This window comes from Strix aluco, chromosome 8 (assembly GCF_031877795.1).
Source record: "Strix aluco isolate bStrAlu1 chromosome 8, bStrAlu1.hap1, whole genome shotgun sequence".
Taxonomy (NCBI): domain Eukaryota; kingdom Metazoa; phylum Chordata; class Aves; order Strigiformes; family Strigidae; genus Strix; species Strix aluco.
In genome coordinates this window covers 8,241,149-8,254,342 of record NC_133938.1, presented here as the reverse complement: position 1 = coordinate 8,254,342, position 13,194 = coordinate 8,241,149, and the positions used below count along the sequence as shown (strand labels likewise).

Below are 13,194 nucleotides of genomic sequence, written 5' to 3'. Positions count from 1 at the left end.
ATTTAGAGTTTTAAGTATATAGGAGGGTTTTTTGTCTGGTTTTGCATCTAGTGTTTTCATTCCAGACCTGTTTAAGGAGCTAGATCTCTAACTACTCGTTTGATTTTTTTTTTAAGGTTTTTCTTTCTTCTGGGCACAGATCAAAAAGGTGATAATTTTTTCATGTAGATCCGTGGCATATTTAATCTCTCCATCAGGAGGAATCTCTGTGCACCAGATAGTACATTGCATCAGCAAGGGCAGGTTCCTGCGTTCCCGGGACGGTCATCAAATAAAAGAAATTAATAAAAGCTTGAAATCATGTCAGTCATGTCTTTACCTACTACTTCCTCAAATTGTATCATACTTCAGCCTTTTTTGTGGTAGTGTTTGATTATCATGACTGTTACATGTTTTTATAGTGAAACCTTAAAAATTTTACTCTTCCTCAAATACATGAATTCACTAACCTTAAAGAGCAGTTAATGAAGAACATTTTCAGTGTCATGCAGTGTTACAGTCTTGGTCACTCACTCCTGCTTGATTTCCACAGGGCAGTTGGTAGGGTGATTTATTTTGCTGGGTTTTTAAAGTATTCAGTAGCTAAACAAACTATATTGTTGTTTATATATATACTTGATTGTAAGCTGTTCAAGTAACAGTGGAAGAAACCTTCCTGTATAGGTAAATAACCTGCTTAACTGTCATTTTTTCCCTCTTCCCCCCACCCTGCCGGTCCATCCCATCTCCTGCACATGTGTACACAGAAGGGCAGTCTGCTTAACTGGACTGATTTTTTTGTTGTTGTTGTTTTGTTTCTCTTCCTGAAGTCTGACTTTGGGTTAGGTGTGGCCTAGTAGTGTGGCCCTACCTTTTCCACCCAAGACTGTGACTTTCAGCATCACTGAATTGCATATTTAGCGTCTCACATTTTCTTGTCCTTTCATGGATGGTTTTAAAATAGTTCATTTTTCCTCTCTGTGTACATTTGTAAGGGGTTTGCACCCCTTCATGTTCCCTTTCTTCTATTGCTCTTTTCAGTAGTCATGCAGTAAATTTGCCAGTGATAGGTGGTAGAGGATATTTTAAATTATTGAGATCTGCTGATGAAAAAGGGCTATATGTGAGCTCAGTAAAGTTCCTGTTGATGTGATGATCTTGAACTGGAGACTTGTTTCTGCAGAGGTTCTTGAATTACTGCATAGGGCAAACCCTAGTGCTTGCATTGTGTAATGTCCTTTCCCAGCCCATTGTGTTCTGTTAAATCATTGTGTAGTTCAAATCCATCTCTTACTCTCACATGCATCTCCTTTGTTCCTCATCCACCTGCACCATCCCATCTGTCAAACAACAAAATACTCTTTGATCAGAATTAAATATTAACTTTATGATAGAAATGTCTTAGAAAAGAATAACAGTTCCGAGGTGTAAATGTTTAGTCCTCTGGAAGAGGGGAAAATGAGGTGATAGAAAATACCAGGTTGTAGTTCACAGGCAGCAGCACTTAAATGGTTTGCTGTAATCATATTAGGATAGAATTAAACAGAGTTCTTTATTTTGTACTGCAGTGAAATAGGGCTGTTACTGATCATTTTCGTCTCCCTCTTGCTTTGATTAGTGTGAAAACTCAAGCAGCAAAAATTACAGGAGTTCTGCAGCAGTGCATGGAGAAACTGGTGTGAGAGGATCTGAGTTGGGAGTTTTGTGTCCTTGCACATGAGAGCTCTGGTGCTTCCCTAATAGACTGAAAATGAGACCACTGCTGCTTTATAAGAGGTCTGTTCCAGCCACATTGCTCTACAGCTTGGCAGATGGTGGCATGTGAATGGTTTCATATTGATTGGATGGATTTGCCTCAGGGTAAGAGGAGTGTGGGTCCTTAAAGATGCACTTCTAGATTATTTTTTTCTTTGGGAAAAAAGTATATTTATAAAACACTTCTCTATATCAGAGGGGTGTGTGGTAATCAAAGCACTGAAGTTACCTGGAAATAAAAAAGTCCTTAAATAGATTATCACAAAGACTGAAGAGCCAAGAATACTTATTTACTAAATGATTACGTTTTTACATTAGAAGAAAGTGACACTTTTAATTAGTGTTCAAGGCATATGGTGAATGAGAAAATAAGCTTATTTCATGCAAACAGAAATCGATGCAAATAACCTTTCTCCTCATATAAAAAGGAATGACTTGAAACTCAATACATATTCAAGAAGGTTAAGTCATTACTGCATCACTTTAATATTAGTTAACGGCCAACAAAGAAAATCACTACTCTGCGTATACTTAGTCAGCAAGGATTGCTATAAATGAAAGAATTAGGTGATGGTACTTTGTAGGTGATAAATCTGAAGAAGCCCTTGTCCATATAGTGCATTGATTCTTTAACCTCAGTAAATAACCTTTTGGGTTCTGTCTTAGCACAGGTAGTTGCCAGAGATGCCTTGATTCTGCAGTGATTCATCCCAGCTGGTAAAGACATTGTGATGTTCTTTGTTTATTGTTCTTTCTCACACCTCTGTTTTGTGCTTCGGTCTTGTAAATGTTGTTTGTAAAGCCTTCAGTATGAAATGACTTTTCAAATGTGTTTGTACAGCACCTAACACAAAGATCCAAATCTCATTCAAGCCTCTGGGTGTTGCTGTGGAGCGTTGAGTGAATTCATATTTTTTTAATAGTAATGGAAGTATTCCCTGAAGTATTTGACCTTAAATAAAGCACACAAAAAAAACCCCTAAACTTAAATAGCTTGTGGACACGTAGGAATAGGGACAGTTTGATAACTTGGGAGACTTGGGTGCTGTTGAAAACTGGATCCTTTCCGTGTATTTCAGTCTTGTGCTCTGATGCATGCAACAGTAGTTTTCATAAATTAATTTAAACCAAAATACATCATAGCAGTATCTTATCAAGTTGTCCTCAAATTTACGTGAAGGTATAGTTCATATGTTCTAACAGACCCTTCCTACATGTGAATTATTTACATGCTGAATTTTGTTTCATGTTTCCATGAAAGAACACCGTTGTGCTGAACTTGATGCTGATTTTGTTTCTTCTGCAGTACAGACCATTTCTAAGGGTGTGCTTTCCCTTTTAATTACACTTTGTTCTCAGAACTGATTGGATTTTATCACTTAGTTCATTTTTGCTGAATGAAATACTCCTGTATAAATTTTAAGGTCCATTTAAAAAAAAAAAATGGTAAAAGTTAAGTGATTTTAGGGTGTTTGTGTGTGGGCTTGCTTCTGGGGAGGAAAGGGCATAAAACAGTGCAAATTTTTTTTTTCTTCCTCCTTGATAAGTGCAGGGGGGATTTATGCTGTATATCACAACCAGCAGCTATTCCAAGAAAAATCTTTAAGATGGTTACTTGAATCTGTGTACACTGCCCACCTGGTGGTTATGGAGTGAACTGTTACTTTAAAGAATAGTTTAAACAACAGCCATGTTTGGGGCAGGCTAATCTTGCAAAGAGAGCAGTACATATAACAGGAGTCTACAGTGTGATAAGGGGAAAATTCAGCTCACTGACTAGATGTTTTAATGTGCGAACTCTAGGGAAATAACATATTGACTATTCTGTTGTGCGCAAGAAAATTGAAGAACCCTTTGCAGACAGAGGGCTTGCAAAGGATTCTTTCTGTTTCTCTTAACCAAAATCTGTGGCAAGATGTTTGAAATCAGCAGGACGCTTAATGCTGCTTTGTTAAATAATGAGGTAATATTTTGTCACTTTTTCTGGGCAGCATCTGGTTTTTTTCTCCTTTTTCATATGTCTGTGAAGGATTCAGTTTAATCTTATGAAAGTAAGAGATTTTTTAAAAAAATCATTCTTCAATTTATTATTTTTTTCCTTTTGATGCTTTTGGAGAATTGGGTTGTCTTTTATTTGCGGTTTCAATCGGCTGCTGTTGCCTAGGACATTATGCCACGTAAGGCTTCTAAACTGCACAGAGTAGGTAGTTATTAACGCTGAATTGGCTTCTGGTATAGTCCATCTGGGCTCTGTATGAGAGAGCTTGCTAGCGGCTACTGATGCTAAGATACCCGCAACCTTTGGGATGTATGCGTGGTGGAGAGGGGCTCAGTGATATGAGATCACTTCTTTTAAGGGAAACTGTCATTAATGAGTCAAGAAACTGCTCATTTATGGTAAGGAGAGGGAGGGGGGGCTGGGAAACAACCCTGTGATTTCATTTTGATATTGGATTAGCTGTTTAAGACAAGTTTCTTTTTGTGGGGATAGAAGATTGCATTAAAAATATGCTTTGCTCAGGGGTTGCTGGCTGATGCTGGAGAGACTGTATTGAGAATCTGATGCTTTACAAATGTCACAACCGTGATGCGGTGGTCAGTCCCTTACCCTGAAAGATAAATGGTACTATTGGAAACACGAGAATAAGGTTGACTTTTTCAACAATAGGATTCTGCCTTTGTCTTTACAGAGAGAGGCCTCTGAGGACGTTTGAGCGTTTGTTTTAGTGTTCCTTGGAAAGACTGCATGTGTGGGGTGCTTTTTGGGAAAGTGGTCAGTGTGCAGAGTACTTGGATTTATAGACGGATAAGATAGCTAATTTTTTAGAGGAGCAGCGTGCAATTATTGTTTCAGAAAAATGGCTGAATCTTTTGATATGCATAACGAATTTATAGTAACAAAGTAGGCTGAAGTTGAAAAGACTTAAAAATAATTTCTGGGTGCCTTTGGTGTTATTAACCCCTGAAGAGACCTTAAGTAAAAATTTGCATTACAAATCTAACTTTAATATTCGATGTATATTTGCACAAGAATGTATGGTAATATACTAGCTCTGTAGCATTTTGATGCCTGTGTGTTCAGTTTAATAGATCACTTAAATATTTGAGTTAAGAAATCTATCTTATGAGCTAGTTTAATCTTTACTAGTTTTTACCAAGCTACAAATGTGCTCAGAAAGATGCATGGTGAGAGAAATCCTCTGCAGCCTTTTACATTGTTCATATTTTAATTGAATTCAGTGCTCATTCCACAAATAGATTGTATGGTGTCTTTTAAATGCGATTTTTCTCCTTGCTTGGTTTGTTCATAGCTAGATTTTATAAGCTTACTGTATTTCATTTGTTTTATTTGTGTGTTTAGTCTGTGTGTGTTTTGAGTGTGTCTATGGTTTAAAGAAATTGTAAATCTACAGAAAGTCAGTTCAGAGCTTAGCAGTTCTGAGGGCATATTTATACTTTAAAAAAAAAACCAACCTTTTAGAAATCTGATTACATATTTTTGAAAATGGTTTTGGTGGTTTGTAGCCAGGTTATTTTTTTCCAGGAAAGAGCTAAGTGAGCTTATAACATGGCCCATCCTAGCTTTTTCTATTTCTAGCTCTTATGTTTAAAAACGCTTGCAATGATACTGATTTTTAAAAAAAAAAAACCACTTTGGCTGTTGAAATGAATGTGTGCAAGGTAAAATTAAATGATTCCTACATATGTTAGTAGAGTAACACTCGGTTGCTTTAGTAGAGATGAACGTAAATTCAATGTTAGTTGCAATTACAGGATGCCATGCCTTATTACTTTGGCCAAAACATGCTTTAGGAAAATAACTCCAAGTAAGAGAAAGAAATGAATGCTTCCTAACTTGTGAGAATTTTTAATAAACTTGCTGTGGTTGGGAGAGGGTAAAATACTGCTGTTTGGAAGTGAAGTTTTGTTAGTTTGTCAGTGGCAGGGAGCGGAGGATTAATGAGTGTGCATTGTTAAGTTGAGCACGTTCCCCTCTAAGGCTGGAAAAAAATTTCTTTTAAATGCCCAAAGTTTGCTGCTGTTTTATTTCCTGTAGTGCTGAAGAATAATGAAGTGAGGTGGTGAAATAATTCTGAAATACTACTGTCGTTCAGGGGGAGTGCTTTGATAAATAGGTGTCTGCGGTGCCTTAGTGTCAAGTGGCAGCAATACCAAATCCACTCTAAAAATATGTATTTTAAAAAACCTCATAGGGCTGAAGGAAGGAGAGATGGGTTGATTATTAAAATCAATAGTACCTGAAAATAAATGCAGCTTTAAATGCACGTCAAAGTGCTTTTGTTGTGCCTTTAAGCCTAGAGGCAGATCATTAAATATGCATTTCTCCGGAAAGCAACTGTCGAAAAAGATAAGGTAGTTAAAATACGCCGGACCTGGGAGCCGGGCGTGCAGGAGGTAAGAAGATGTAGGCACTGAAGCATGGCCGAGGTATGACATCGCTGTGGCCGAGGGCTCCTGCGCTGGTGGGGTGGGAAGAGGTATTAAAAAAAAAACCCACAATAAAAAAAAAATAGAAAATACGGGGATGCGTGTTGTTTCTTCAACCGGGCCTTAATTACTAGACACAAGCAGCAGTTCAGAAATCTGGTCTCTGTTGTTGTAGAGGTCACCAAATCATTAACATTGTCAATCTGGCAGCGGCTAATTTCAATAGCACCTGATGTCGCAACGCCTCCCCGCGCGGCGGCGGCCAATCAGCGCCCGCCCGCCGCTGACAGATGGTCCCATAAATGGGTGTAACGGGGAGCCGCCGCCAGGCAGTTCCAGCAGGGCTCCGCCGCGCCGCTCCGCCCGCCGCCGGGGGCTGCCGCACGGGGACAGCGGGACCGGGGCTCTCCAAAGCAGAGAGCGTCAGAATAGCTATTTGTGATTATTATTCTTATTATTATTTATTAATTATTGCTATTATTCTCGCTGCACAAACGTCTAGCACTGTGCTTTGTGGATCTTTAAAAAATAATAATAAAAATAATTCCCTGAAACCTTTTAGCAAATCTGTAGAAGAGTTGAAGCCTTTCAAGACCCAATATTTGCCATTAAGAATGGTTATGGTAGGTATTAGTAGATTTAAAATCTGATTGTAGCGGGTTTATATAGAGGTAGATATAGAAGCTAACATACAGATTTTCCCCGAATCTGCATCATTCTCAGTCTGTGTTTTCACATGAATTTAGTTTTCTGCTACTGATTTGTTTGTACATGATCTCTCCCTTCCCCCCCCTTCTCTCTCCCCCTCTCTCTCGCTCTCTCTTTCATATTTAATGTGTGCGTATCCTTTAATAAAGGATGTACTTTGTCATTTTAAGGTAATTGCGATTTCTCTCAGAATAAAGAAAAAAGCTCATTTCTAATGCAGGGCTGGTATGTGGCTAACTGAAATGCAAAAGGAAGAGGCTTTTTTTAAGGGGGGGGGGGCAGTTAATTTCCACATTGACATTTTGGAGATACAAATGCAGAGCAAAATCCTGGTGGGGGGGGTGGGGGGGGTGGTGGTGAAAAAAAGCCTCGAGATTGGTAATTTTCTTTTGGTGGACTGCGCAATAGGTATGGTAATTTTAAAAGAGGGTGAGGGTGATTTATATGAGCTTCAGTAAATGCTGCATATTGTATTTCAAAGAGTTTCCTGTCATGACCTCATAAAAAGAGGAGGAGGCTTGTATGTGTTGCAGCGCCTAGTATATGTCGATTTTGTTGCATCGTTGGGCAGCAGCGCTGTAAGAAGGAATGTCAGCTTTTACATAACGCTCTTTTTGCTTTTGACTCTGTGAGGGGCTGTAAGGGTCCATCTTTGTGATCACAGATGGAGTGGAATGGCTTGAAAATGGTAAGTGAACGGGGAGAGCCTGCTCGTGGGGTTTTGTCTTGCTTCTCATGTGCCTCGCGAATTTCTTTTGTTCAGGGCGGTGGATTGTGAGTCATAAAATAAAATTAGAGAGCCTTGTTTATTTTTTTGTGGGATATGTCTGCCTGTGTGTGTATATATATCTATATATCTATTTAACGTATCTAACTGTGATGGCACTTCACGGCGTTTCCATTGAACGTTGCATTTCAGTCGAGCGAGGATGGTCTCTGCTGACAGTCACGGTGTCATTGTACCGCATGTGCCTGGCGGAGCAGGCAGCCGATGATGCCTTTTAATCTCCGTTTGTATTACACCAGCCTTAAATACAAACCTAATAATCGCCTCTAAAATTCAGGTATTGCGTTTCCTATGGAGCCGGTGCTGTAGAGGATGGATGGATGGGTGGATGGAAGGGTGTGTTTTTTTGTGTTGGGGTGGGGGCTGGGGGGGTGCCGTGTTGTTTTGTGCTTTTTTAAATGCCGGGAGAAGTCAAAGCCATTTATGTGAAAAATAGTATTTCTATTTTTAGGCTATATTCTCCTGGCAGAGGAGCCCGGACGTGCTCGTCTCGTCCCCTCTTTTGTGCTTTCCTTACAGATTGTGCAAAATGGCATGATCAAATACAACTGCCGGGGACTTTGGGCTGTGCCGAGCGGGGCGACCCGGGGTGGGGGCTGGGACCAAACCCGCACAATACCCATCCCTCCTGCCAGCCCCACGGGATGCTGGGGGGTGTGGGGGTGTGGGGGTCCCCCCCTTCCCCTTAATTTAACGTTTTGCAGACTTTTGCCGCGGATATTTATTATAACCGGGGAAACAAAGCGACGGTCTTTTCCCATTCTTACAGGATTGTCTTTGTCTAGCTGCTTGTTTTGATGGGTGTAAAACAAATAAGATTAGACTGAGCAGCCGAACTGAAAGCGATAGCTGGGAGGAAAAGCCAATGAAAGGTTGCCGGGGAAACGAGCATAGGGGAAGCTGAGTGGGGGAGCAGGTGGCAATCATGTGGGAATACTGCAAACAGTGTAAAAAAAAAAAATCTAAAAAAAAAAAGCAGGGGCTACCTCGATTATCTCTGCTGTTCTTTGTGGCAGTCACAACTTTAATTATTCTTTATAAATAGGTGTTAATTACATTTCTGGCTCAGGCTTACAGTGATTTCTAGAAATCTGGTTTTAAGCATCTGTTCTTTCTCCTCTGCAAAAGAGGGTTATCTTTCCTTTTTTTTTCTTCCCCCTCCCTGCTGTGAAATTGTACGTGCAAAAAATTGCAAGGGATCCTGTGAGGCAGTATAAAAAAAAATGTAAATTATATTGAATGAAGTTGACAGAGGTATAATAGTGAACTCCCACAGCTGATAGCTTCTGCAAATCATTTCTTAGAATTTTCCAGCAAATGTCCCTATGAGAACAGTAGGTAGAATGAATTTACCCTAAGCAGTGATTTTGTGTTAAGTGATATTGGTATTTTTACAAAATCAGATGGTTATATGGCAGAATAATCAGTTCAGGGGAGTTCACCATATCCTAGGGTTTATGTGCTGAGTGGAATTTACAAAAATAATGAGATTATTCTTCTCTTCTTCTCCAGCCCCACCTTTAGCCACAGTCTATTATATCTGCTGGAGCAATATCCACTTCCAATGTCAGACTCCTTGTGGCAACTTTACTTTTTAAACTGCAGCTGAATATTTTGCTAATTGTGGTGGTCTCTTATTGTAGTGGCAAACAATAATAGGAAATAGCTATTGGTGCTAGAAGTGTTAAAAAAGCGTAGTAGACAAGTAAGTGATAGACAGTAGCGTAAAAGATATAAAAATGTGGTTGCCCAGAAAATGCTCATCTATCACACATCAGGAGGCACAAGAGAAGCAAAGCAAGAATACAGAACACGCCTTTCTTTCTGTCTTCAGATTTTCAGATATTTTTACTTTCTTCCTTTCTCTGGTGCAGGGTTACTTTGAATGCAAATTCAAGCAGGAATGGTAGTGCTTAGTTTAAATAGGAATAAAAAGAAATTAAATCCCCCTTTTAATTTGCTTTGTTTTAAGTATTGCTTCTGCTGCAATCCTTTCTGTGAAGAAGTAATTGAATGGCCCTCTGAAAACTGCACTGCTTTACAATGTAGGGGGGGAATCTTGAGGGTGTGAGTGTGTAAAATTCTGTATTTTACAGTCTGCATGTGCACAGAGATGTTCTGACATGCATTGTAGTTGTACGTGAGAGTAAAATAATTTTTCTTCTGTCCAAAACAGAGATACTGTGTTCTAAAGCCGTTAACTTAGTCATGACAATAAATAAGGGTGCCTTTTATTATACACAGCTGCATTGTTTGTTTTAAGAGTCATCAGCTAGTAGTTACATTTTCATTTTCTGTTCAATTTGGTGTTTCTACAAAGATTTAAAAATAATGTAATCCTTGTTTTATGGCGCACGTGTTCCTGCCCCGATCTTCCTCTTTTCTTTGTTTTAAGATTATATTAATGAATACAGCCTGCATGTACATAGTGACATTTTCTTTTTGCATGTAAAAGATCACATTGTAAATCCTTGTATAGAAAAATAGCTATTAAGTTAGTGAAATTGAATCAAGATTGCTACGAATGCTAAAGAAAGATTAAAATGTAAAGCCTCTTTCTGTTCAGACAAAAAGGTAGAGAAAATGAAGTTGTTTTTAGAGGTGACTTTTTTAAAAAAAAATGTTGTCTTGGTGAACTACTAGTCGGAAAGGATGAAATTTTACAATTGGATATTGATGCAATGTGAATACCAGCCATCAGTTTAAAATCCTGTCCTCGTGTACTCTACTAATCAAGTTCCCATGTTAGGTACAGGGATGTCTATCCACTGTTGACTGGCTTGGTTGCCTCCTTTGCTTTCTTACTCTTTATTAATTTTACCTTTTTGAGCGCTCTCAAAGTGAGCCCAAGCTGTTGTGACAAAGGATGGTTACAATGAGCTAGAAGGGGTATACTTAAAAATCCCATTTGAATGGGTTTGGAATAGTCTTCACCATCTTTATTTGGTCCTGTTAAATATTGTGACTCTATTGAAAGAAAATCCAGTTGTGTTAATCTTACATATATTTAATGTATTATTTTTTTTGAAATAATATCTTCTAGGTTACAGTGAAATTTTTTCCTCAACCTTCCTACTTGGTATGCTGGGAGTGTACTAATTAAATGCAGGTTATTTTCTGTGTAATTGTCATACTGTTGGTACGTAACCTAGAGCCACTCCACAGCACAAGATTTTTCAAAAGAAATAAAGTATGATTGTGTCCCATATTCTGGCAGGGGGATTTGTTGTTTTCTTTGGGAACTTGCACTTTCACAATAATTTCAGGAAACACCCCAGGCAAGAAATGGGTAGTGGCAGAGAATATTATAGTGAGAGGGAGAGAGGTACAGATAACTTGACAAATCCACTTGTCTGTTTTGGCAATCTGTGTCCACTAGACAACTCATTTACATGCCTGGACACATTAAAATGTACATTTGTTTGTCTGTGGGACAGCTAACTGGATACACTCCGATGCACTGGCAAATACTGCAATGCAGTATTTTTTCAATGTCATTGGGGTTTTTGGGGAGAAGTGGGCGCAAACAGTCTTTTTGCAAGTGAGGCGATGTTAAAAAGCATGGTACATCTGTAAAGGATAGGCCAGATTTTGCAAAATTTGCTAATCTGGGCTGGAAAGTCACCCCTCCCCCATTGCACTCCTATCCCTCTTTTGCTCTTTCTCTTTTTCTTTCTGAGTAGGATGGAGGAAGAGATGTATTTATGTGTGTGTTCATGCATGTTCCCTTCTCGTTTGAATGGATGTTCAGGAAAATGCTGGGATTTGTATGAGAAGGGAAAGGGCGTTTTGCGTAGCGTAATGCTTTCCAATTGTTTGTGTAAATGCCCAGTTACCAGAAGCATAGGACTTCCAAGTAACTTTAAAAGCGAGGCACATTTTTCATTTTCCAGAGAATTTTGCAAAGAGGAGGGTAGTGCTTCAATTCAACAAGTACAGTAGATTTAATCCTAGTAAAAGTAGCGTTTAATGGGGACCTGTGCGTTGCCTTAGCCTTTGCATTTGAATACGTTTAACCATGTGAGATTAGGAAAGTGAAGATGTTGGAGAAACGGATATTCTAAGACGGCTTGCTTTTTTCCCCTCAAATGATCAATCTTCACTTTCTAAAATACTGGAATATTTTAGGTGCAGGGACCTTTGTAGGTCACTAGCTTTACAGCAAGAAGAAGAAAGGAGGGAGAGAAGGTTTCAATGTGTCAGAGGCAGTAATTGTCTAAAATTAGCCATCTAGAAAAGGCACGAAAGGCTTGGAGGAGAGAGAAGGAGGCACTAATATGTGAAACAGCACTGTGCTAGTCGGGGAGATAATGAGTGATAAATTTGAACTGGTGCAGTGGTGTGATGCCCATTAATTTCTCAGAACCTTGACTTTGCAGGTTTGTTACTCTGTTGTTCACACCTTTAATTATAACCAGTTTTGAACGATAGCTTGGGGCACTGAAGATGAGACCTTTTGTTTGTTATTTACTTAAGTATTCTGACAGAGTTTGCAATAGCGTTGGAACATCAGTGTTAGAAATTAAATACTTTCACATGAGACTGTAATAAGAATGCAGTTAATTTTTGCAACTCCCTAACATTGTCTTATTTGTAGCATTTACATTGCTTGCATAAATTCACTAAAAATTAGCTCAATAGAACTGATGTTAGGTTGATCTTTATTTTCTGTCACTATAATCTGTTTTCCGTAACCTTTTTGGAGCTCCTAATGCATTATTGCTTCTTTAGGGCCCCAAAAATTGAGGAAGCTGAGTGTCTGCCTTACCTATTGTTCTACCTTTGACTGTGTCTTATGTGAGGACTTCCCCCTCAGTGGAGAAGAAAACCTGTAAAAGTAAAGGCTGCAAACCAGTTAAGAATTGTTAATTAAATGGGATGAAAAGACAGAATAATAATAAAATTAATTTAAAAAGATAGCTAAACCTTTGCATGTCCTCTCTGGAAATGGCTTAGTTGCACAGTAAAATACAAGCCTGGCTTTGCCAATATTTAGTCATGATGTATATAAAATTCTGTAGTACGCCTTTGTTGCTAAGGCACACATGAGGTTGCGTCAGCAATGCTGTTGTGATGGGAAATAACATGTCCTTGAATTCTGAGGAAAAAAAATACTTAGTTGCATTTATTTTATTCTTTTAATATTAAAACTTTTTTTATTGATATGAAAGCTCTTATACATTACGGTTGGTACTTTTCCCAGTCTGGAGCCATGCTCCAGTATTTTTTGGAATTGGGTGGTAGTGTATTTGATGGCTTCTGAGCATTCAGAACTCTTGGAGGTAAAGGCAATATGATAATGTATGTTTGTTTCGAAACAGACGCAAATGACTATGGGAAGTGGTTCTGTCATTCACAGTGCTTCAAGAAGGTTCCACACATAATGTGTCTCTGTCCACGTAAGTGACTTTTGCTGTTGGCAGAGGGTAGCAATGCCACTGGAGCATTTCCAGTAGCGTAAGTCCTTCAGATCCAGCCACTCTGCTGCGTACCCGAGTGCATTCACCAAGCCGTGG

At 38.9% G+C, this 13,194-nt stretch overlaps 1 protein-coding gene across 6 annotated transcripts in view; it reads left to right on the top strand.

The window, feature by feature from the left end:
• The first annotated feature begins 3,496 nt into the window (after positions 1–3,496).
• ELAVL4 (ELAV like RNA binding protein 4) overlaps positions 3,497–13,194 on the top strand; it is a 65,255-nt gene continuing 55,557 nt past the window's right edge. Inside the window, exon 1 of one of the 6 annotated variants that reach the window (XM_074832082.1) lies at positions 3,497–3,697. In XM_074832082.1, coding sequence (XP_074688183.1) covers positions 3,650–3,697 — 48 coding nt within the window. In that variant the 5' untranslated portion in view covers positions 3,497–3,649. Of the gene's footprint in view, positions 3,698–3,996; positions 4,132–4,243; positions 4,358–6,531; positions 6,807–7,323; positions 7,580–7,816; positions 7,956–13,194 lie in introns of those variants that run through there. The other 5 variants (XM_074832081.1, XM_074832085.1, XM_074832084.1 and 2 more) reach the window with 5 other exon arrangements.